The 25,091-nt window shown below is 39.3% G+C and overlaps 3 protein-coding genes across 8 annotated transcripts in view; all 3 read left to right on the forward strand.

Annotated features, from left to right (window-relative positions):
- Positions 1 to 13,890, forward strand: part of frmpd3 (FERM and PDZ domain containing 3) — a 99,842-nt gene extending 85,952 nt beyond the window's left edge. For 3 of the 5 annotated variants that reach the window (XM_016669619.1, XM_007548432.2, XM_016669620.1), the window contains 9 exons: positions 1,689 to 1,820; positions 2,833 to 2,952; positions 3,494 to 3,630; positions 4,113 to 4,239; positions 4,606 to 4,695; positions 4,884 to 5,063; positions 5,902 to 6,037; positions 6,692 to 7,576; positions 8,117 to 13,890. In XM_016669619.1, coding sequence (XP_016525105.1) covers positions 1,689 to 1,820; positions 2,833 to 2,952; positions 3,494 to 3,630; positions 4,113 to 4,239; positions 4,606 to 4,695; positions 4,884 to 5,063; positions 5,902 to 6,037; positions 6,692 to 7,576; positions 8,117 to 10,938 — 4,629 coding nt within the window. In that variant the 3' untranslated portion in view covers positions 10,939 to 13,890. The remainder of the gene's footprint in view (positions 1 to 1,688; positions 1,821 to 2,832; positions 2,953 to 3,493; positions 3,631 to 4,112; positions 4,240 to 4,605; positions 4,696 to 4,883; positions 5,064 to 5,901; positions 6,038 to 6,691; positions 7,577 to 8,116) is intronic. The other 2 variants (XR_001661667.1, XM_016669621.1) reach the window with 2 other exon arrangements.
- A 1,877-nt stretch (positions 13,891 to 15,767) lies between these two features.
- On the forward strand, positions 15,768 to 20,428 carry prps1b (phosphoribosyl pyrophosphate synthetase 1B). 2 transcript variants are annotated; one of them, XM_007548434.2, is made up of 7 exons: positions 15,768 to 16,091; positions 16,478 to 16,667; positions 17,336 to 17,434; positions 18,071 to 18,195; positions 18,322 to 18,495; positions 19,022 to 19,181; positions 19,311 to 20,428. In XM_007548434.2, exons 1-7 carry the CDS (start codon positions 15,970 to 15,972, stop codon positions 19,401 to 19,403), a joined length of 963 nt encoding a protein of 320 aa, XP_007548496.1. In that variant the 5' UTR covers positions 15,768 to 15,969; the 3' UTR covers positions 19,404 to 20,428. The 2 variants fall into 2 exon arrangements, with proteins under 2 accessions (XP_007548496.1, XP_007548497.1); XM_007548435.2 differs by having other exon boundaries at positions 16,478 to 16,661.
- Positions 20,429 to 21,903: 1,475 nt separating this feature from the next.
- Positions 21,904 to 24,814, forward strand: LOC103135622 (solute carrier family 25 member 53). Its single transcript, XM_007548436.2, has 2 exons — positions 21,904 to 22,002; positions 23,268 to 24,814. The coding sequence occupies exon 2, from the start codon at positions 23,275 to 23,277 to the stop codon at positions 24,148 to 24,150; it is 876 nt and encodes a 291-aa protein (XP_007548498.1). The 5' UTR covers positions 21,904 to 22,002; positions 23,268 to 23,274; the 3' UTR covers positions 24,151 to 24,814.
- Positions 24,815 to 25,091: the final 277 nt, after the last annotated feature.

The raw sequence follows: 25,091 nt of genomic DNA on the forward strand, positions 1-25,091 counted from the left end.
AGTGAATATAGTGACGTATTTCAGAAAAAGAGGGTCTTCAGTTTCATTTGGTTCACTTTCTTGGCTTTCTTGGTTTTAGGTGCCAGTTAGACAGAAACAGGCTTGAGAGGGGATCTGTACAGATTAGACAAAAATCATTCGTACCCCGGGGGGATAGATGCGAAGCAGTTTCTACCAACACGCTGTTTCCAAGTTGCGTTTTGTCAAAGTTTGGACATAAATCTGATGGAGCATCTGTGTAAGGAGATGAAGATTAAGGAGGGTAGCAAAAAAATATGAATGAAAGCATAAGAGAAGCTGTACATCAAGGTTTCATTTACAGCCTCCGGCGACATCACTCATTTTGACCAAAAAAATAAAAAAATAAAAAATTGATTACTGTGGTTTTACCAAGCAGCCTAATTTAATTATTTATTTATTTATACTTTTATATCATAAATGAATTTGTATAGATATAGAGTTCTGTGAAATATAATTCATCAGCATCTGTCTTGCAGTTTTTATGCAAGGAGTCATTAAATGCAATATTGGGAGTTTTTCTCATTCTTGAGTCCTGTCAATTACAAACTGTTTAATTGTTTAAAAAACAAAAAAGCCAATTAAAACAACTTTCTTCATCCTCCTAACATAAAATACAAATATTAACATTAAGGTTGGGAATTGGGACATTATCTTTGTACGCCAGAGGTTGTATTTATTTCTGTTCCAGCCTCTAACATGAACTTGACATCTTGTATTAGACTTATTAAATGCGCTCTATTAGATTTCTCGTATCCCTCGCCGTGCTCATGAAGCACGGGGGAGTCACAAAGGGGCACTTTTAAGGAAAGATGGATGATGCGCTCTCCTGTCAGTCTAATTAAATGGAACTTCAGCATAATAATAAAAAAATAAAAAACTCAGATCAATATTGCGCTCCCACAGATTGAATCAGTGGCACCGCAGGAAAACTAGTTGTCTGCCCATTTTAAGGTTTCAACAACTTGCAAGACTTTGACTTGATTCTCTGTCTATTTTTTACCATCATTTAAAACAAACCGAGCTTGTCAATTCCTTTCAAAAATCCTTGAAAGGATTAGAAACCCGCGTTAGAAACCTGTTCTAACGCGACCTTTCTTTTGCTCTCTTGACATTCACAGGCAGATTACAGTGACAAAACACAATTATAAAATCCTTTTCACAGTCAATTTGACTTAAATATGGCGAGCACACAGAAGTTCAAAAACTCTTTCCTCAGGCAAAGCCCACTCCCAGATTTGGTAAGCACAGAGTTTCCTATTAGACACCTGAGACAATTTCTCTGCAGATATGATAAGCAATGAGTTTTCTATTAGATAGTGCTCTCTGAGAAAATCTCTGCATCGTTCACAGATACTGATCTGCAAAAAAAGAGCACGTTTTTTTGCTTTGAACATTATTTCCTTGAAATACATCTGCTCAAAATGTGGAATAATGAAATTTCATAAAAGCTTTCTATTGCTCAAAGCAAAACCTGCATAACAGAATAAAGAAGTAAGACAGTATACGCTCCTTGAAGGGATATCAGTTTGACAAACTGCATCTGAAATTGCAGCGAACGTGGAAGGATTTCAGGTGAAAATGGTTGCCACGGATCAATCCATTTCTGTTGTGGCGCAAATGTGATTTCCTCTTGAAAATGCATTCTGCTTCCATCTGTTTCCTTCCAGGACGTGATCTCCTCCCTGCAGGACCGCCTCTCATTGCGCTACATTGAGCACTTTGCTTTGGTGCTGGAGGCAGGTGGGCTGGACCAGAATCAGAGGTTGCATCTGCTGCAGGAGAATCAGCCACTGACACATGTAAGATTCCAGTAATCTGGACTGGCCAGATGTGTGCAAAGACAGTTTGAACCAAGCAGCTTGAAGGCATTGGCAAAAGCAACAGGAGACACTCAACCGTAATTGCTGGACAAAATTCACAAGCCAAGCGGTTCATACAGACAAGCACCCAGAGAAACTAATAATAAAATAAGATTAAAAAAAGAAAAGTAACAGGAATAACTCTTCCTGTGTTTTATATAAATAAATAAATAAATAAATAAATAAATAAATAAAACACCATTTTCACTGTGAAGCATTGTGGTGGCAGCTTTATGGTAAACGTAGGATGCTTTGACAAGTCCAAGGACTCCAAACTACTTTACACTGCAGTCAGTCATTCACCCATTCATACAGTGATGGTGGCAAACTATTCTGTAGCTGCAGCTGCTCTGGGCTGAGGCTGCTGTTCAATTAGTGTCACCAGGCTTTCTAACCACCACCAACCAGTCAGTCATTGCTCCATGGACCACAATGACTGAGGCAGACAGAGCAGGGGATTGGACCAGCAACCAAAGCCCTACCCCCTGAGCCACTGTCACCCATCGTCAGTCATCTCTGGGATGTGTTTCTTAGGGAGTCACAGAGTTTAAAGGAAGACAAATGGATCTGAATACAAGATAATACTGGAAGAAAACTTGTTAGGCTACAGCAAATGTGTTTCACAAAGTATTGACTTATGGAGGAATTTTAGATTTTTATTTGTAAAAAGAAATTTACAAGAAGGCACTTTCTTCCCCTTCACAAATATGGACTCCTTTGTGTCGGTGTGTCATAATCCCAGTCATAAGCGCGTTTCACTGTTTAATTCATGACTTTACTTTCCTGTGCAGCTGGGTGATTTATTAGAAACCTAGCACAGAAATACCCCACTGTGACCTTGCAAAGATAAACACTGCATTCAGAAAACAGGCCCACTTAAAAAAACCATGATCCAGTGTTATGTGACTAAAGATGTTGCTGTTATCTAGCTGATGGAGCCCTGTTTCCCCAGGTGGTGCACAGAACCTATTTCCAGGGGATGAAGTGTCTGTTCCGTGTGTGCTTCTTCCCCAAGGACCCTGCAGACCTGTTAAGAAGAGACCCTGCTGCATTTGAGTACCTCTATATACAGGTAAAATGCTGGATTATTGGGGGATTTAAGCAGCACAGTCTCGTGGCGCTGTTGGACTGTTGTCTCTTTGATGTGCAGTGGGAGCCACGTGGGAGTCAAAGCTTTTAAGTTCCTCCTTTTTTTTTTTGTCTAGTTTGCTATTGGATTATGTATACCTTTGTTACATTTGAATGATGTTGGAGACAGAGATAAAAGAAGATAATTATAAGAATATGCATAAGGTTTTAAACATGTAGGTTTTGTTGTGTGCTCTTTTTTAAATACTTTAAAGGCAATTAATTAAAGGGACAGTTCACAAATTTTGTATCAAGGATATGCAGCAACTGTTTGCTAATATCATTCACAATATATATTTTTTTATCAATAAGAAAATGTTGAGAGTTTTCTACCACCTGACTCTGGTTCATAAACCCCGACAGACTGAGTTCAAAAAAATATTTTTTTAATTATAAAGAGGAATCCCGAAGTTCTTTATAACATTTCAATCCAAGCTCAAATGGAGAGGATTCTAGTTCCTGAAGAGAAATTTATGTTCTCACAGAGTCGCAATGACGTTATCAAGGAGCGCTTCAGCATGGACTGGAAATCTGACGTCACGTTACGACTGGCTGCGCTCCACATCTACATCACTGTGTCCTCTGCGAGGCCTAATCAGAAGATCTCTCTCAAACATGTTGAGTAAGTCCATGAAAAGACTCCGTTAATGCCTCTGTGCAGCATATCAATGAGCCCCACAGTAAAGTCTGCTCATTCCCTGTCTAAATGAATAATAATTCGTTCTAAGAAGTATTAAAAGTTCTCATTATTCAAGGACCATTTTCCCTAGGTAGTTATCCATCACAAAATCCATTGCTTTGTGAAATTACATCTCACTAAATTCCCCCATTTATTATTCCAAACCTTAACTTAGCAAGTAATTAGTTAGTGCTATCATATCCACAGTAGCAGATCAGATTCGCTGTGCTTGTAATAGACTTCAGATTACAAAATGAAACCAGGGATTGAGGAGAATGTTACTTACCCTCACTGTGCCTTCCTGTGGAATGAAAGAAAAAAATGTTGTTTTTTTGTCCTTTCAGATGTACTGTCTGTCTTGTACAATATCTTCTCCTTTGTGTATTGAAAGCTGCCGTGTTTTTGCTCTCTTGTCTTGGTCACAGAAAAGAGTGGGGACTGGAGCCTTTTCTTCCACTCACTCTCCTTCCCACGGTGAAGGAGAAAAATGTGTGTAAATCTTTGTCTCAGCTGCTGAAGACATACCAACATCCACCACCATCAGGAAACAAGGTGACTCTGTTAGAAAAAAAAAACAAAAAAACTTTTTTGCATTGATTGTAACAATTCTGCTACTTAAAATTGAAAAATGCCAAGCTTACACACACTTGATTGCAATCAACATAATTTCTCAATGCATCACTGATTCTTTGCAGGAAATAAAGTTTTTTTTTTTGTTTTTTTTTTGCTTACGTGGCTATGACTGCTAGATCGCAAGCCGTTTGGGCATGCTCTTCAGCCCTGCACATATACCAGTTGCATAAGAGTCTTATTATCCAGAAAAGTGTCTCAACAGCGCCCCCTAGAGCATTTAGGATTTATAGTAGGAGCATTTTACTTTGACAGATGAGCTTTTTCTAATTATCACTATGCTGGCAGGTTCCGCCACTCCAGGGAAAGCTGCAGTACATGCGAATACTCAACGATCTTCCTCCTTTTGGTGGAATACTCTTTCACACAGTGGGATTGGTAATATATGTTTGAATATTTGCATTTAAGAATACAAACAAATTACTCCCTTGCTCAATAGATCCTTATTTAAAATATTTTGAAGCCTTCAAATCTTTTATTCAGACCTGTACAGTGTATATAAAAATATGTAAAAGGTATTCCAGTGACGGAATATGTGACAACTTGTTATTTTATCTTTGTTTTAGGACGAAAAGCAGTCTGCCACAACACTACTAGTGGGGCCTCGACATGGAATCAGTCATGTTATTGATCTCAAGAACAATCTCACAACCGTTCTGGCTGAGTTCAGTAGGATTTCCAAGATCCAGCTTTATAGAGAGAGTCAAGGAGTAGCTCGTGTTGAAGTATCAATTCATGAGGCCAAGGTAATACAGAGTAACCTATGAGCATCTACACGAAAACAAAATCTTTTTAAAAATGTGTTTTCACACAGTAATAACACAAGAGTTTACGAACAATTGCTCTAGGGCAGTGATTCTCAAATGTCTTACAGCAAGTACCAACATTTTTGGAAGAAAGTAGTACAGCAGGACTTAATTGTTGTGTCCGAGTAAAAAAAAACTAACAAAACAGCCAATTAGGTGGAAGTGCATGAAGGATACAACAAGGTAACCTTAACTCCAAAAGTTTGAAGTTTGAAATAACAATAAGGTACCTATGGTATCTAGAAGTCAAAATTCCAAGTGAGGAAACAAAAGGTTCTTCAAACCTCTTTTAAAATTACCACTGTCCATCTATAATTTAGTGATGGCAGCAAGGAAAATTATTCTCTTCTGATTCTTTTAGAATTTTTTTCGCATATAAATTTTGTAAGGCATACTGGACTTTACACAATACATTTGTGAACATGTAGCTACAATTTTTAAAGTACAAAGTGTAGAGAAACATAGACAGCTAACTCCAAGTACCTTTTATTGCTAGTTGTAGTTAGAAAATCACTTTGCAAATCACAGTGGTTTATGATTGGTTGTGTTTGATATAGCACTTCTATGTTTATTTATATTTCTAATGTACCAAAGTACTTGAACTACTCAGCAGTTTTAATGATTAAGTATACAATAAGTAATTACCAAACAAAATACTAAGGGCCCCTAAAGATTGCTTGCAGTTTGAGAACCATAGCTCTGGATCTTTGTAACTTTATTTGAACAGACTATTGTAAAATAATCCATCAATATTTCTATCTCTTCTACAATCTTGCAGCCTCTGGTTTTACTCATGGAATGGCCTGATGCCAGTAACTTTGCGTGCCTCATTTCTGGCTACTATAAGCTATTTGTAGACCCCAAACGAAGCATCTACATCCGTAACTTTGGTCAGTCTCAGCTGGCCAAGCCAGGTAAATATAATAATAGTTTTATGCAAGCCATATTTATCAAATACATATATTCGGTAAGTATTTTAAGCAAAGATTAATCAAGCATGTAAATGGAAATCAAGAAAACATTTTTTTTAAGTGTTGAAATTGTTAAAAATAGATTTATAGGTGTGCATTAGGTACTGTCTGTAATTATCTGCATTATATATCAAGTCTACGTGGAGACTGATGAACACTGCTTTTTCACTGAATGAAGTCATTTTAACAACCTGGTTTTCCCCCATCTCATGGCGCCCTCTGCTGTCTCTTCTTTCATCTTCATTCTAACTCATTGGACTGGAATGCCATTTTGCTTTCCCAAAACAGAGTAACATGAAATCTGCTTTTTGCTGTAATGATAAACTTTTAGCGTTCAGTCATGAACAGATCTTCAGCCATCTGCTGCATCAGTTTGTAGTCTACATCTAAGAAGGTTCTTACCATCTTATCATTGCATTACATCAGAATCTAACCCTCCAACCTCAGGCAATTTTCAGCCTTTAACATTCATTTCTGAAGTAAATAACCCCCATCTGACCACCAGCTGTTGCCTTTGCTTATCCATCTGGATCTTCTCTATCCCAACTAGTTCTTCACACCTCAAACTCTCCACTGCTCTGACCATTCTATCCTTAGATTACAGAAGTTCCCACCATCCCCATCCGCGAGCTGGGGCAGCTGGATTGCAAAGTGGAGGGCGGCGAGGGGAGGAGAGGGAAAGTTCCCACAGAGAGTCAGGAATTTCAAGACCCGTGGTTCCTGCAGAACCTCAACATCTAGGCTTGTGTCACATTCACCTTAGAGAGCAGCAACAGTTCCAGGAGCTCCAAGTGCACCCAGAGACCGAGCTCGACATTAACGAGAACTTTATTTCTCATGTGCCACCTGGTCGACCTCGTACCAAATCAGATCCCACACAGGAGACTACAGAGGAAATAGTTGGGGCTTTAGAAAGCCCAGCTGTAGAGAAGACAGGATTTCGAGTGAGGGCCCAAACAATGGGTCAGTCAAAGAAAACGTCACGGTACTTCTGTGATTCCTGCAAAGCCAGGCTAAAGGCCGAGGGTCATTCAGCTGCAGCAAACAGCAGCGGGAGCTCGGGGAGACATTGCTCCAGTGCTTGTGCCTCTCGAGATGTCGGGGCGGTAGACCTCATGGCCCTCCCACCTCCTGGCAATGAAGAAGAGGAGGAGGCAGATGGTGGAGGTGAAAAGTTGCAACCACCACCGCCTGCCATTGCTGCCCCACCACCTGGCTTCAGGGATAACAGTTCTGACGAGGATGATCCGAAAAGAGCAAAGAAGGCCCGAACCAGCACTAATATTGAGATTGCTACAGGAAAGCAGGCACAAGCTAAAGAAGACGTGCCTGTGACACTGATTGATAATGTGACCACAAGAACAGTTCGAGACCATGCCCAGGAGCTTGACGATGCTCTGGTGTCCACCTTACAGGCGCTTGAGGCTTTGGCAGCCTCAGAAGACTACCCGCATCATCCTCAACAACCAACACAGACTGCAGGTCAACAGCCTCAGTCATACTACTGCTCACATTTCACTTACAGCATCATTTTCCTGATCAGACAGATACCAAATTAGCAATGCATGGTATTACTGATGTACTGTTTCCTATATGCATAGAGCATTTGTAGTTATCTATTTTTTCTACTCCAAAATTATAGCTAAAACTCAAAATGTTCCAGAGTATTTTTACGAAAAGATAAGCTTTATATAAGCAAACAAGATATTCATCAAACATTGTATGTCACAGTGAGACCAAAAGAAAGAAAACATGTTTAAGATCACTTATCAGGATTATTTTTTATAAGTAGCAAAGCTACAATATTTCCAAATTAAAGAAAACTTTTAATCTGCATGCAAAACTGTAATGCTTATCCTATGAAAAAAAATCCTGCACAAGGTATATAAATTTAGTGTAGAACAACTGGTCGAAGATAGTTACTTCAATCATTTATTCCATTTGTGACCCACATCCATATACGTCTGTGCAGATATTTGTTCTTTGATTATTCTAACTGTGCTTTGTTGGTGTCGTCCTCAGGGTTGATTGTCTTAGCTGCCATTACACCTGAGTCATCACTGGATTCAGGTCATGAGACCAACTCCTCTGAATTGACAGATGTTTCTGAGATGGTGTCGGCAATGAAGCAAAACCAGAACCAGGCGTATCTCCTAGCTCACCATATCAACAAGGAGCGTATTCTCTGCCGCCGTGACTTCCCCATGGCAATCCCTGGCTGCACTGCAAAGACCATAGGGACTGGGGCTTTTACTGTGGGTCAGATTCGTGCTGGTTGCCCACCCAAGCAAGTAATCCTGAGTAAGACTGTTCCCTTTAAAGTAAGCCCTGGCCAAGATTCAACAATACTTAGGGTTGTGACAGAACAAGGTGGCACTCAAGACACTTCTCAGACCGAACAGAAAGTAGAATTAAAAGCAATATCTGAATCTGTCAAAGCAAACACAATTGAGCCTGATTCCAAGAAATCAGAAGAACCTAAGAAAGTTAATCCGCCACTGACAACTCAAGTCAATGCTGATCAGACCATATCAAACTCTTCAGAAATAACCCAATCTCAAAATCTGTCTGATGGTGCGAAGATTAAGACAGCAGCACCTCTTGCTATAGACCCAATACACAAAGCCTTACCTAAAATTTTGCCTGTGGACACAAGTGTTTCTGTCAAGATCTCCTCTACTAATATGTGCCAAGAAGCCAAGACTGCCTCCAGTGAGACCATGAAGCCTTCAAGCTCTGCAGAACTTCTGCCGGTGGACGATCTTTTCTGCACATGCCCTGTGCAACAGGAACCCACACCTCAACTAAGGCTAAAAGACCCACAGGTCCAAAAGATGATAGTGTTTCAGTCATCCTCCCCCACAGATGACGAGCGTCTTCGAGCCAAAGGCCTCCAACTGGCAAATAATAAAGAAAATGCAACAAGAGTAGGAGCTGACCCTACTTTGGCAAAGGCAAGCCCTCAAATACAAAGTAAGTCATCCCCTCATTTGCCTGTAAAGGTAGAAAGGAAGGAAACATCTGAAAACAAGACTGAAGGTGCCCAAGTAAAATCCCACTCAGAATCACAGAATCAGAAATCCACTGTGAAATCCTTACCTATTTTAGATGATCTCACAACACCGAGTCCCAATGTGGAAAAAGTTTCCACTCTTCCAGCTAGAGACTCAAAGAAGCAGGGCAGTGACAAGAAGTCACAGCGCAATGCTCCTTTTTTGAGCTTTAGAAACCTTCTTTCAGCAACATTTCCTGCAAGAATGAGAAAAGAGACAGATGAACGAAGAGCACAGTTGCAAAAGGTTCGGCAGTATGAGCTAGAGTTTTTAGAGGAATTGCTGAAGCCCAAGTCGTCACAAGGGGAATTTATACCCCAAGGATCCTCTCCTGTGCCATCAGGCACTCCTTGTGCCTGCCAACTCCGTACCAGTCCTGTCCTTAAAGCTCCAGGCATATCCAGGGAGCAGCGACGCAGCTGTGACTGTAAACGAATGTGCAGGGGTATGCGACTACCTGACACACCAGTTGGCACCACCACAGAGACAAAAAATCGAGGCAGAGAGAGAAATATCTCAAAGACCCCTCCAGCTGTTCCCCAAACTCCTCAAACCCAAGGTGCTACAAGGAGACCTCAAACTTTAGAGATCAAAACCACAAGAATACGATCTACCAGTCTTGAGTCAAGAGAGCCAAGGGGAGACCAGAGCTCTTGCTTGCCCACCTGTACTTCTCGAACCGACTGCACGGGAGCTCCACAATACAAAAAGCTTCAGAGACGATACAGCATTGGAGAGCTAGACAATAGTTTGAACACACCTGTGTACGCTGAAGTGAAACCAAAACCCAAAAGTCTGGAGAAAGAAATGGAAAGAGTGAGGGCCACAGGATTAAGGCTCCCCACTCCTATAGAGCCAATTCATACTCAGTCTCATCAGGCAGAGGGTAAAGGGAAAAGGGGTGTCTTTTTCATTCAAGGAGAGGAATTGCTACGTGACACTAAAGAAGGAACTGGGGAGGTTTTGCTTACATTGCCCAGTGAAGACAGTGATGACAAAGACAAATGCTGCTCATTTTGTTTCTGTTATAGGAAGTGCGAAGCCGCAGATGAAAGCAGTGAGAAAGATGAACTCTCATATTCCATACCTCTACAGGTCCTTCCAGGAATGGAGATGGACTCGCGCACATTTCCTGTTGTAAGCAAAACACTCCAGGTCTTAAATGCAGAGGACTGCAGTGGGGAAGAAGAGGAAGAAGAGGAAGAGGAAGAGGAACCACAGACACAAGACATTGACCTAAGAACCTGTGGCACACTGGAAGGGAGCCTCGCACGTGTACAGGCTCTGCAAGGGAAAAGTTTCAGTTTACCTGACGGTTTTCTAAATGCTCAGCTGGATGCTAATGAGTTGCTAGCTATCCTTCGACAGTGTGCCAACAGCCCACAGGCTGACGGCGAAGCTCGTCTTCAGTCTTCACGGATAACAGAGTACAAACAGGAACTGGCAGTGCGGTTCAAAGAGTTCAGGGCATCGTGTCGACGAGTGGCAAGTGTCGAGAAAAGCCCAACACGAATGCTTGCTGTTGTTTCAGATAGCTTCCAGGTGTTATGCGAACTAACTCAGACCTTCATCAAACTGGTCAGAGGAGTCCGCTCAGACGCCCAAAGGCTACAGCTGTTGAGGAAAGTCGAGGAAGTTGCTATCAACTACACTTTACTTCTCCGTGCGGCGGAAGAGTCCATGGGACACTCAAGTAGTTTGCCAACAAAGACAGTGAGCCCTCAGATTTGCTCCAATACCAATACCATGAGCTCACTTACACGACCCATCAAAACTCTGCCTGCACAGTAGGAATGAACCTGGCAGGAACATGGGTGGCTACTTTAGCCAAATTCATTATTTATTTAGCTTTTACAATTTTTACTAAATCTGCAATTAATCATTCAATTACAATGCAACTCTTTCATCCCATGTTTACAGGCCCTGAGGTAGCCTTGTTTTGAAAACAGAGATACACCAAACTAATGCACAATGGAGCAAGAACTCTACAGCAGGCTGGGTGATACAGGGCTAATCACCTCATATGAACATTCGCAAGATGAAATATATATATATACTGTATATATAGAGACACATATATAAATATATGTATAGTAAAATATTTTATATACATATTATGTATATTTTAGTTGTGTCTATACAGCAAATATTATAAAATTGGTGAAGAAAATTAATTATAAATTTATTTAAAATATACTAAAGTAATATAGTTATAAAATTAACAATACATCAGAAGTATATGTAAGCGTTGGACTAAAATAGTTCAGAGATCTTGTCACGTAGCGACTTCTGTAAACCGAATAGTCCAAAGGGTTGGTTGGTTAGGTGGTGATGTGTTTGTGGAATTTCTTACCTGTTGTAATGCAAACATGATCTCTGTTGGCTGTGCTGGCAATGTGTGACATACAATGTACAGACCAAAATGCAAGCAAATGAGTTGGAAACTGCAAAAACAATGAACAAAAAGTATAAAATAGATTATATTGACCACCTGGGGCCCCCTTTCTGTCTTTACAAAAAAGCAGGTATGAAACACAAATGTTCAGAAGCAGACAATGTAGCAGAGACCCAAGTCACAGTTTTATCCACTGTACAGTAATGAGTGCAATTACATCACTCGGCTGTAGAAAAGACTTTACCACGGTATAATTTGTAACACGAACTGTGTACTTTACACCTTTATCGATTTATGACTCACTTGCATCTCACTGATTGTAAATGACATTAATAAATACCTTTACTAGCAAGTGAGTAAGCCTGTGACTAGGATTTTGCACAACCTCAAAATGATTTTCGGAGTTAAATGTAACCTTTAATGTTTACATATGTGTGTTTTTGTTTCATCCTGCTGCTGAAAACTTTACTTGAGTCAACATTACAACAGTTCATCTCCTTAATGCTAAAGCTGACCTGTTTCAAGATACTCTTTAACTTTTATTAATATTTTAAGATATTATAATAATAAAATCTGCTTTCTATGTGCTGTTACACATTGTGCAATCTAGCAAATATTTAAACACACAAAGTAGTTTTCTATGTATTTTAATAAAACTAACACACCATTTCCTGTCTGAAATCTTTCTTTGTGTCAGATCCTCTGCGCATTGCTGAAAATGATCTTTATGCCTGTGCTGGCCTATAATGTATCATGGAGACTGTTAAAAGAAAGTACGATAAAACCAAATTATTGGTGCCATTTCTTCAGCACCAGTAAAAATGAAAAGAGAAGGTTAAATGATTATTTCGAAAAGATTCAAGAAACTTATTACCATAAACTGCATGTCAATCTGGTGGAAAGGTAAGTCTAAGGGTAATATGATTAAAAATAATAGACAAATAATTTATATCATACAGCAAATAAAAATTTTCACCACATATTTATTAATTGAAATTAACTGGTCAATCCTGGAATGAAATTTGGCTTTATAAGACACTACTTTCTGTCGGCACTCTCTTTTAACAGTTTTTTCTTTGCTGCTAATGTTGCATTTTCATAACAGTTATGTAATGTTCTTTTTCTCACTGTGCATATTTTTTTATCCCTTGCAACCTTCAGGGACACATGTTGGAGCTGGAGGTGATGATAATGTACAGATTTTTTTAAAATGGGAAAAACAGACAAAACTGAAAGAGGAACCATGTTCACATTTTGCAAGTGGTATCCCATATGGGAATATATAATTTTACACAGCAAATGTAAATGATGTGATAAAATATTTGAGAGAATAAGACATACTTTTAAATCATTACTTGTAATATTAAGATTTATCCGAGCCCTTCACTATTTTGTAAATAGGACATGTCTGTGAGGTACTTATTTGTAGTGTAAATGTAACATAGAGACTAATGGCAAAATCCTATATTTTGAAGAATATCAGTACAAAGCATGGGACATGTTTATTTTTATAAACAAGAAAATATCAGACAATGTTTCCTCATCAGCCTGAGAACATTTCAGCATTACAAGAAACATTTTCTGTGTTTACCATTGTTTCTGTTGCTTTGCTAAATGGACCTCAGGTCAATTTGTTCCTTCTCCAAATTGTGCATCCAGTTTGTGCCTCCTGTCTTTAGGTACACTACTGTGTATCCAAACATTTCTCCCGATGAGTCATTATTTTATTTATGCATGGAAACAAATAATCATAAAATATTACTAAAAATATGAGAAACTTTAAATTACAAATAATGTTTTATATATATTTATAAACTACCCTGTTTCCATTTAACGTGATTGTGGTCCCAGTTTGGGCCAGTTGACTTTTTGAAGATTGTCCAATGAAGATCTTTACTCAAAGCAAAATGACTTTTATCTGCTCATAAATGTTTGAGTCACAAGATTTTCTTATAGTAGGTTAATTGTAGTTAAGATTAGGTTATTTTAAACTATTGGTTGTCATAAAGACCCCAAGGACAGTATGTATTGATGCACAGCTGTTATGTAGCCTCTAGACTCTAGAGGCTACATAATAGTCTCTAGATAGCTCCTTTTCACACCCAAAAGGTTGACAAAAAAGTATAAATTGGCGAAGGAGTGAAATGACCAGCGCTGCACTCAGTTGATCAGTCTGTGTTTCATTCACATAATGATGACCACCATGACTTGGTCTTTTGTTTTTCTTTTGTAGACTTACTCATTCCTGTCTTAATTCACTGTCAATGATCTTGTCGACACTGTGGTCTTTTGTCTGTGTACAAAGTTACTTCATGTTTTAAGAGCAATAAAGAATATTATATAAACTATTTCAAAGAATTTGGAAATGCCATTGAATGAGCGAAGTTCAATTTAACATGCAATTTGTGTTGGCGCAACCTTTAACAAATGAAAGATTGACACAAAGAAACATACCTCGTTTCCCTTGGGCAAAAAGTGATGTTGACTTAAAAGTGTAAATTAATATGTTCAATCGCAAGCTGGTAGTAATGTTTATATATTGTGTTGTTGGTTTTATTGCTTAAACTTTCAAAACCAGCTTTTAAGCATCCTAACCTCTTTCTTGAGGTGATGTGAGAAAAAGTACCTAGTAACAGTAACCAGGTGTTCCTAATCAACAACTCTCAGTGCATTGTATTGGAACTCTATCAAGGTTTTTCTATTGTTGTAACTTTTAAGTATAATTCACAAAAGAAATGTTGATGTTAAAAAACATACATATAAAATTTTAATTTTAATTAAAACCTTAGTGTAACACAAAGATAGAGAAGAAATTACCTAATAAATCAAAACTTTAATGACTATAAAGATGATAAATGTTCACATACAATTTTTAAATAAAATGCCTTCGCAGTGGCTGTCAGAGGCTTACATCATCACATGCCTGAATGTCAATATTAACATAGGGCTTTTACCATGTTTTCTATAATGAGATAATTATAAAACACACCGTCAATCATTTTTAAATTAAGTACATTGGTGCACAGGTTTGTATTTTTATTTTTATTTTTTTTTATCTCTAATCCACAGAAGGTCAACATGATACAGACAGGATAAGATTTATATGCCCTCTCCTAGTATTATAATGTCCAATAAAATGTTGCACCATTGCCACCCTTTGTAGGCCATGTGTTAATTTGTGTTCGTCCTTACACATATCACGTACCAGGATTTAAATTATCATTCACAAATTTTTAATAGTCTTAAAGTTGTAACTTTTTGTTTCACTTCATTTGTTTAATGTTAGCTTGCTTTATTCATTCCAGCCTGGATCTATGAGCTGCAAGGAAACTAATTGTCCTGTCAAAGGATACTCCCACCTTAGCTATGGATCTGTGCAATTGCTCCAGGATTACTATGGCCCTCTTTGCTGCTTCTGACCTCTAAGGCCTTCACAGAACAACATTTAATATTTAGATAAATCACATGCAGATTATTAACTAGGAATAAGTAGGGGATTGCCTATATTTTATCTTGTGGTATGGCCATAAAAAGGGAGCATAAAACAAATGCACACACACTTTCTCATGTGTCTTTTTCTTCCATTCCACAGTTCTGCACTACTTTATATTGAGTCAGTCACATAAAATTTAAATGAAACGCACTGAATTTTGTTGTAATAATATGACTATTTGAGAAAAAGTCAAACTGTTTTAATATTTCTGCAGGGCACTGCACAAAACACATCAGTTTATTATTTTATGTATATTTTGTAGTTTAATAGGCATCAGCTTGATAAAAACAAATTTACTTCAACCCCAAAAGGTTACAGTGTAGATATGGAAACACCAAGCCAGTCCCCAGATTCCTGAGCTGTATTTAGAAACAGAGCACAGAGGGGTGTGCCAGGCCATTGAAAGAAACACCAGTTTTATAGATCGGTTTATAAAAAGCGGATCAAAAAGGGCAACCTTCAGCATACTTTAATAACAATGTTAAAATCATGACTTTTAATTCTGTGGATCTTACAAATTATTTTAAAAAATACCGCATAGGATTTAAGTAAATAAATAAATAAAATAAAAATAAGAATAGTTTAATCCATAACAGCTGCATTCTGACAGGATTTCTCGTCTTTTTCATTTGTTTCCTCAGTCAACAGCTTTCAGTGACCTCGCTCGCGCACGATACCCTTTTCAGTTTCCTTGTCCAGGATGACGTAATCGCGGCACAGCGTAAGCGAAAGCAGCGTGCGCGCCCCCTTCGACAATGAGCTGCACGCGCGAGGTGTGGGACATAATGGAGGATAGGTAGGGAAACTCTGCACGGCTCGGTAAAGAGTAGCTTATCAACTGTTGATATTTTTGTAATTGTTGCCCCTGACTCGACAAGCTTCTCGCTGCCGCAGCCCGCCCGGTGTCGAACGACGACCCAAGCGACGCAACAAAATGCCGAATATTAAGATTTTTAGCGGCAGCTCCCATCCGGATCTTTCTCAGAAAATAGCAGATCGTCTCGGTCTTGAACTGGGAAAGGTTGTCACCAAGAAATTTAGCAACCAAGAAACATGGTAAGCTTTCTTTCAATGTTGCGTTAGAAATGGTAATTATGATTAAATGTCGTAACCTAGCGGTTTGTTAGCTGTTTATGAGAAGCGGTGTCACGGTGAAAATTGCCGCGCAGTGTTTTCAGGAACTTGTAGTCCACGCATGCTTCAGAACTCACAATAACTTGTCTAATGGACAAGTGTGAAGACCCCCAGCATTCAAACAGTTTAATCCACTTAAAAACCAAAAGAGTAGTGTCACATGAGTCTTCATTCTTGTCTTATCGTCACTGTAACCGTTGATCAGGCCAGACCACATGGGGACACAAGCCATTGTTTATTCTGTTTCACAAGTCCTGCTTGCTTGGCTCAAAGTGCTGTTTGTTTACTCACTTCTCTTCCTCTGGTAGCGTGGAGATCGGGGAGAGCGTCCGAGGGGAAGACGTTTACATTGTCCAAAGTGGCTGTGGGGAGATCAATGACAATTTGATGGAGCTGCTGATTATGATCAATGCCTGCAAGATTGCCTCAGCCTCCAGGGTCTCTGCTGTCATCCCCTGCTTTCCTTATGCGCGCCAGGACAAGAAGGACAAGGTGGGGGTGAGGGATATTTGTCTACTTACTTCTGTCATGCCATTTGCCACCCAGAATCATGACAAGAAGCCCACAGACATGTCCACCTGCAGTCAGCCCTTGAGGCGCATTTACTTTCAGTTTTGCCTGATTTTATCAGCTCCTTCAGATTGCACTGCTTAGTTCCCGCTTTCTTTCATTTGTTCATGTTCACTATTATTTCAGCCTTTAAATCACATCGCATGAGTGGAATGCATAGTGCATGTACGCACGCATGTCACTTAATTTGAACATAATCAAAAAGTGAATTTATTTTTATTAAATTATAGAGTGAATCAATTTTAAGTATTCATCAAATCAAGTGATGTAGTTCAACAGTTTATTTCGGTTTGTAAGCTGATGATGGATTATGAATAAGAACTTGAGTAAGTAAGTGCTTAATTACTTACTTATTAGGTAAGTAAATATTACTTACTTATTAGGTAAGTAAATATTACTTACTTAAAAAGTAAGTAATACTTACTTATTAACATTATGTAAGTATCATTTTCCTGCATTTAGTGTAGTCTTTTATCAATTTCATCCTTTTACTGGTACGACTGAAGTCTAGTGCTGAGCCTTATTTTTAGAAATGAGCCATGCCTGCTAGATTTTTTTTTATTCCATGTGACTGAGGAGATCTGTTTTCATCGCAGAGCCGGGCTCCTATCTCTGCCAAGCTGGTGGCCAACATGTTGTCTGTGTCGGGCGCAGACCATATCATCACAATGGACTTGCATGCCTCACAGATACAGGTGGGTTACAGGAGCTTGAAACATGGATAGTCTAGCTGGATTTTATTCAGTCTTTTAGCTGTTTTTGTTTTGACTTTCTGTACCTGTTTGTGTCTTGCTTTTTTCTCTTTTATTTTAGCAGTAAACGTGGCACAGCTAGTTTTACTTCCAGTTGCCGCTAAACAGCAGGTTCTCACGCCACTTCTATCCTAGCCTGCTTTATGAGGGCGTTTTTGTTGACTTCTGCCCAGTTTTACTTCGAAGTAAAATAAACAGTGTAACATGGCTTCATTTTAGTTAGAAACTATAACGACTTGGTGTCAGGTAAAGATCTTCACTTGTCCTGTCTTTTCTGTTTGACTCCGATGGTCATGGTGATACAGAGCACATATTTATTATCGTAGCGTAAAATCTGTTCAAAATTTGATTGATAAAGTTTTTTTTTGTCTCTGTAGTCATGCCAGAAAACACACTTAAATGAGACATTTTCCATAAACAGTCCTAAGGGTACTGATGGTACCTTTTTGGCTTGGCACACGTTGCACATATGCAAATCAAATTTTGCATATGAATTTGAATTTGAATTTGCATAGTTGTCAGCAGAGTGAGAAGTAAATCCATGAGAACTGACCAGAGTGTTTATTTATCTTTTTCCAGGGATTCTTTGATATCCCTGTGGATAACTTGTACGCAGAGCCAGCTGTCTTGAAATGGATCAAGGAGAATATCCTTGAATGGAAAAATTGCATCATTGTGTCACCTGATGCAGGAGGAGCTAAGAGGTATGCCAGGTTTAGCTTCAGTGTATTTTTTTATTTTTTTATTTTTTGACAGAAAAAAAAAATGCCCTAACAAACCATTTGAAGTGATTACCTTCAGCTTGTGAACTCTGTGTCCTCCCTCTGCAGGGTCACCTCGATTGCGGACAGGTTGAATGTGGATTTTGCTCTAATTCACAAGGAGAGGAAAAAGGCAAACGAGGTCGACCGTATGGTCCTTGTCGGAGATGTGAGGGATCGCGTTGCGATTCTGGTGGATGACATGGCTGACACCTGTGGGACAATCTGCCATGCTGCTGATAAGTAAGCTGCATCACATTGCTTTTTAAGTAAACCTTGCTCCTATTTAGTCTGCAATATACTCTGGGATAATTTTCCAGGTCTGTATATGTATGGAAAATGAAAATAGGATATTAAAAAAATATTTGTTTCCTGATTTTATTAGGTGTAACATGCTCTAAAACTTGCATCCATCCATCCATAAGGATGGATGGATGCAAGTTTTGTCTTTTGTTTTGTCTATTCATCCATCCATCTCTTCAACTGTTCATTTCTTTGTCTATTCTGTGTTCTACTGTCATCCATCTTTTCTTTCTGTCATTCATATCTTCCATCCATCCCTCCTACAGTGCAGTTTTGTAATTATCCTTTAAAACACATAAAAAAAATTGTGTCTGATTAGATAAACTGACATTTTGACATGAAAAAAATGTGGAGGGACCCTGAAGAAAGTGTGCAGCCCTACAGGAGGCCTAGGCCTTTGTTAATTAAGCTCAGGGAGAACTGCATTTGTTTTCAGCAATGCCCTGTGCTCTTTCTTTCACTCTAGACTCATCTCTGCTGGTGCCACAAAGGTTTATGCCATCCTGACCCACGGCATCTTTTCTGGTCCAGCCATTTCACGCATCAACAACGCCTGTTTTGAAGCCGTTGTCGTCACCAACACAATCCCTCAAGAGGAGAAGATGAAGCATTGCCCCAAAATACAGGTTTGAGATTAAAAAAAAATAAAAAAAAAGACAGCGCAAGGGGATTTTATTTTGTGATTCAGACACTTGAGTTTGATGGACAGTTTTTTGCAATCCAGCTCTGGCAATACGTTTCTTTTCTTCCTCCAGGTGATAGACATCTCCATGATTCTAGCAGAGGCCATTCGCAGAACTCACAACGGGGAATCCGTGTCTTACCTTTTCAGCCACGTCCCCCTGTAGCAACGTCGTCATCTGTGCTCAGTTAATACCAAATACGAGAAGAGGGAATGCCCCCAAACACTACCATTAACAGAGCTGTTCTGCTAATTAACGACGTTGACAACAACCAATGAATGAATCAGCCGTCATGTCTGTTACTAATGCAACCCCCCCTCCCCCCGTCCGCCTGCCCGCCCGCTTCACTCGCCACCCTCCACCCTTTAAGTGGCACCCCTTGATGTTCAGGGAGCCGACGCAAGCGCAAGCTACCAGTTTTAGACAGGCTTATTTATGTGTATGGGTAAATGAAGTATTTATCCACTGTGAACTTTGTGTTTCTCTCAGTGCATTTAACTCATGGTTTTCTCCTGATCGTCGTGTCACTTTGTTGTCAAAGAGCTTCTATAAATATCCCCGGCAGGTTCCAGTGCTCAGGAGAAGCGTCTGTTATATAAAGCTGTTACATTGTGCTTTCTGTTACAATGAACGGGTGTAGTTTCTCTGTTGCTTGAAAGGATTACAGTTACTCCATTTGAATGTGCATTTAACTAGTTTACAGTGCCACTGAAGCTCCACTCAACCAAGAGTGCCTCAAAAGTCTGAAATGAAATTGAATTCCCCTCCAAGTCTTCTACTACTCTCCCTTTTCTTCTCCCTTTGCTTTTAGTTTTCTCACTGATGAACCGTTTTCAGGTGTCTTAGCAGGCTGAAAACGAGATCTTTTTAGGAGGTTTCTTTCAACTCTTGAGGTGCCCTCATTGAGTGGGGAATGCCCAGTGTCTCCAAAGTTTCATTTTTAATCTTTTATTTGGAGTCTAAAATGAAGATAAAGAAGGTTTTTAGCTTGGGGTCTCTGCGGGCTGGAGCTTCCTTCAGAAATCTTCACCTGCTATTTTTGTGTTTTTGTTTTGTTTTGTACGTCTGGAAGGAAAAAAAGTTGTCATTAATGTGCAAAACTCAAGTTTTTGTGTTCTTTTACAGTAGAAAAAAAGGAATGCACCAAGTGTTTGAGCGATGCATTCTCAATAAATTTGAATATGCCAAAACTAAATCTCTGGTTTCTTTTATGCTAAGTCAGTCACTGTTGAGAGATGGAGCTTACGTTGCATCACATTGCAAAAGTTTTCAAACCAGCTGAGATTTTTCTGGTTTTCTTGCGTAACAGCCACAAACGTTTGTACTGTTCTGTCAGTGCAGATTTGCAAACATGAAGAAAAAGTGTATTAGGCTTTTGAGTTAAAAGCTTTGTAAATTCATGGTTGGGATGAAAAAAAATAGATGGAGTGAGCTCTTGCCTGCATTCATTGTGGAAAGTATATTTATACTCCAAACACAGGAGCTTCATGCAGGTCTGGCAAGTTCAGAAGGCTTTCTCTGATTATCCAAGTCTATTTTCTAACAAAATGCTTTTTTTCTCTTAGTTTGTGCTTGCATGTGCAAAAATGAAAACCCGTTTTTTTCTTCTTTGGTAACGTTCTTCAGACAGACATGCAGGAAGTGAAACTATTGATCTTCATTGCAGAAGCATAGCTTTTAATGAGTCGAGATGCCTTTCAAGTTATCACAAATGACATCATTAGAAGCGTCACCTACATCTGTAGTCACAATTCAAGATATCTCATACTTGGTAGTCAAAATTAAATTTTTAGATATCTGAATGAAGAAATTGTGCATAAGCCTCCCTGCGTATGAGCTGTACAAACAGCTGCCTGCAGAATCTTAGGTGTGCACAAAACTGTCAGACAATGCCACACAATGTAGAAAGAACTCATTAGTTTGGAATATGGAGAGAATGCAAACTTCCTGAACCTTAAAATCTGCAAAGAATTTTCTATGCATTCTTTTCCGACAAACACATTATACTCATTGCACTTAAAACGAGTTTGAAAAGCTGCTCTGTCAACCCATTCCCAATCTGAAAATGATGGATTATCAAAAATCTATTTTTGATATATGTATCTCTAAGTAAGTTTTACCAAGTCATTATTTTGCTTTTAATATATCTGCAATTTAATTTCCACTAGCCAAATCTAAGATATCTCTAATTAGAATTATGACTAGTCAGAATAAAAAGGAGATATCTCAAGTTTTCTTTAGTCATAATTTAATTTATATATAATTCACAGATAGTCAGTAATTCATTGTAAATCTTGAACTGAAGACTCTATAGGACTGCAACTAAACCTGACATATTTTATGCTAGTCAGAATGTAATCATGTTAGGAAAAATTACTCAAACACGCATTTTGTGTCGTTAAAAAATAATAAATATGTCTAGTCATCGGACATGTGGAGTGTAAGTATGGTGAAGTCGATTTTATGCTTAAATGGCCTGCCATACAATAGGCATTATTTTATAGAGTTCTCAAACGAGGCTGCTGGTGATTTATCGTTTAGATTACATGAATAGTTTGTCAGCACCGTTATTATGTAAAATGTCTAAAGCAAAAAGGTCTAGATTAACACAAATCTTGTGTCTCACTCTGGCGAATTACGCGATGATGTAGTTGACTGATTGGTGACGTAACCAATCCGTAAATCGAGGTGGGCGGCTCCGAGACACCGGCGGATTAACCTCAAGCATCCTGTTATTTTTAAAGCCGCGCCTCATATAGAAACGGTAAGTCTCCTTCTGTTTTGAAATGCTGAAATATTAAATTCGTCCATTGTGTCGTCCACTGGAAGTGAAACAGACGTTTGTGCGGCCTTAATTAAAAAAACAAAACAAAAAAAACGGTGCAGGATTTAATTGAGACCACATTTAGCCACTTCCATCTTTTGTGTGACTGACGACTGTAAGCGCGTTCATAAAAAAATTAAAGGAGTTTCGTTTCATGCACATGACATGCACATGGCATGCAACTTAACGTGATGGGTTTTTTTTTCTTTTCTTTCTTTTCAGAATCTTTAAATACGTTTCTGTATTGTACGTTACCTTTAACGATATTTACTTTTTGAAATAAGTGTTTAGATTGATTTAAAAACTAACAGAATCAATTGAAAAAAACAGGAAAGGGGGGCACTCATCACCAGGGGTGAATTCAGGCGGAAGCTGGGCTAGAACCAGTTGTTCTCTCTAACCCAGTTGTTCCCAGACCTGGTCTTCAAGCTTCTCTTCTCCTTCATGACTTATGTGTCTCCTGACTTGCTGCCACACATCTAACTTTAATGACAGGGTGATTAACAGGCTTCAGCAGCATTAGATGACATGCAGAGGAGATCACACAATCATTTGAATCAGGTGTCTCTGTTCCAGGTGAGCTAACATATGGAGGTCAAGGGGCCTGAAAACCAGGATTGGAAACTACTGCTGTAGCCATACAAGTTTCATTTGTGCATGGAAAATACAGCAGACTGACAGCTCCAAAGCTTTTAAGCCTTTACTCTAGTATTTCAGGAAAAATACCAGAATGAGAAATACTATTTATCTTTTCTAAAGAGTAATTTATAAATGTAGTATATTCCTACAAATGTCTTTATTCCTGATAAGTAAGAATCATCACTGCTGAGTGCATGCCTGTTATACTTATTGGCAATTGACAGCATGCAAGCCTTGTTATGGAGACTTGACCCCTTTGGTGCCACTCCTTGCTACATAATTTGTGGTGCTAAAATTAATCTCGTCCAGTCTAATGGGCTATGAGTGGAATAAATGGGCATCTATGTTTAATAATATCTTTGACCCAGGGAAACACAATGTCTAAATTATTAATAAAATTGTTTATTTGAGATGACAAAAAAATTTGTCCTAATTGCTTCTTTATGTTGTTTTTTTTTAATATTGGATTTTATTTTATAGAATCAATGTACAAACATTGTGTTCTCTGCTGAGCTCGTCTCCTATCAGTGCAAGACTAACACGATTTGCAAATTTAATTTTCCAAGCTCTGGGATGGCAGGAAGCCCTGATCACGAACAAGAGGATGGAGGCTCTCAGAACACAATCATTCGCCTTCAAAGCTACTTACACGGAGGAACCTCCAGCTTGCTGTCAACGCTCCCCACCGTTTTTGTCTTTCCCGTCTACAAGACCATTTTCCGTCAGCAGATCCACAACGCCCCGGTGCACCAGGCGGTGGGACAGCTCTACAAAGAGGGCCCTCTCAAGCTCTATCGGGGCGTGGTCCCACCGCTCCTGATGAGGACCCTGAACGGCACGCTCCTCTTCGGCCTCCAGGACACACTCCTCCGTCATCTTTCACCGTCAACCACCACCTCTGCCGCTGCCCTGCCTGCTCTGGCTGGATTTGGGGCAGGTGTTGTGGAAGCCGTGGTCTTCACTCCATTCGAGCGAGTTCAGAATGTGCTGCAGAATGGCCACAATGACAAGCATCTGCCGTCCTTGAGGAGTGTTCTCATGAAGTTGAAGGTAGAAAGGATTAGCCAGGGCTATTACAGAGCCTTCCTGCCCATCGCAGCCCGCAACGCCTTCGGCAGCTCCCTGTATTTTGGCCTGAAGGGGCCTGTGTGTGCCGTTGTGGCGGGACAGGGACTCTCCCCCCTGGTCTCCTCATTCGTCTCGGGAACGGTGACCTCGATGGTAATCAGCTTGACTCTGTACCCTCTGTCTGTGCTGGTAGCAAACATGCAAGCACAGGTGGGAGGAGAGGTTAAGGGTGTCACTGCATGTTGGAGGCAGCTGTGGAAATCTCGGAATCACAGCTTGATTTCGTTGTATCGAGGAGGGAGCCTTGTTATCCTGAGGTCATGCGTTACGTGGGGAATCACCACAGCTATTTACGACAGACAACAGAAAGGATCCTCCTAAACGTGGATGCTGAAAGTTATTCTGCGTAAAACCTGCTTCTCATTAAGTGCAAATATGATAAAAGGCTTTGTTCTTCTGATTATGTCAAGTTTTAGTAGGTTTTTGAAGTCTAGGCCTTTCTTACAGAAGAAATTCTGATTCGTCAGAGTAAAACTCAGGTGTTCCAGATCTCAGTTAAAATTACTCCGGGACCTGTGACTGTGTTAGAGCCGTTATTTGAAAGAAAACTGATGATTGTTTTCACAGGAAACTGAGGTTGGAGGCAGTGGGATTCCTTTGTGCAACTTGTACAGAGAATTAAATGTTGAAAGTATTTCTCAACAAAGTAACTCTTGAATAGGAAAGTCTAATAGTGAATGTTATTCCGATTGCAAGTGAAACAACATTTACTTGCAATTGAAATGAATGTAATTTTACTGTGTTTTTTTTTTGTTTGTTTGTTTGTTTGTTTGTTTTTTACACTTCCTTTAGTTTTCTGCAGTTATTCTGACTGGCAATGCTAAATGTCTTGTTCAAAGTATCTGTTTATTGGTGGAGCACCAACTTCTACATCCAGTTCCTGTTTAAATAATCATCAGTTTCTTTGTATATAACCACCCAATGCAAACATGGTTGATGAAACATCATAAAACATTTTTTTTTTGTCATTTCAGTTGTAAAACATTAATAAACAGCAAGGTTTCAATAGGCTCTCGCAGCGCTTAGCTGCTCGGGCCTAAAAACTGGATTTATTCTTGGACCAACGTGGCTCCAACCTCTGGGACCAATTAATCTTGATTTGTTATGAATGAAATACAAAGAAAATGATTTTCTGCATGTTAAATGTGAACTGCTTATAACAACCTAACTTAAAAATACTGACTGATCTCTTTAAATCATTGTAGCACATCTACCTTGATGAAAACAACATGCTGCCTGTGTTGTGTCCAACATTGCAAACT

This window comes from Poecilia formosa, unplaced genomic scaffold (genome assembly GCF_000485575.1).
Source record: "Poecilia formosa unplaced genomic scaffold, Poecilia_formosa-5.1.2 Scaffold26, whole genome shotgun sequence".
In the NCBI taxonomy this organism is placed as follows: domain Eukaryota; kingdom Metazoa; phylum Chordata; class Actinopteri; order Cyprinodontiformes; family Poeciliidae; genus Poecilia; species Poecilia formosa.

Coding starts and splice junctions, on each gene's coding strand:
- prps1b (XM_007548434.2), top strand. CDS start 15,970: ATGCCGAATATTAAGATTTTTAGCGGCAGCTCCCATCCGGATCTTTCT. Junction 16,668..17,335: donor ACAAGAAGGACAAGGTGGGG/GTGAGGGATATT, acceptor TTTTCATCGCAG/AGCCGGGCTCCTATCTCTGC. Junction 18,196..18,321: donor GATGCAGGAGGAGCTAAGAG/GTATGCCAGGTT, acceptor CTCCCTCTGCAG/GGTCACCTCGATTGCGGACA.
- LOC103135622 (XM_007548436.2), top strand. CDS start 23,275: ATGGCAGGAAGCCCTGATCACGAACAAGAGGATGGAGGCTCTCAGAAC.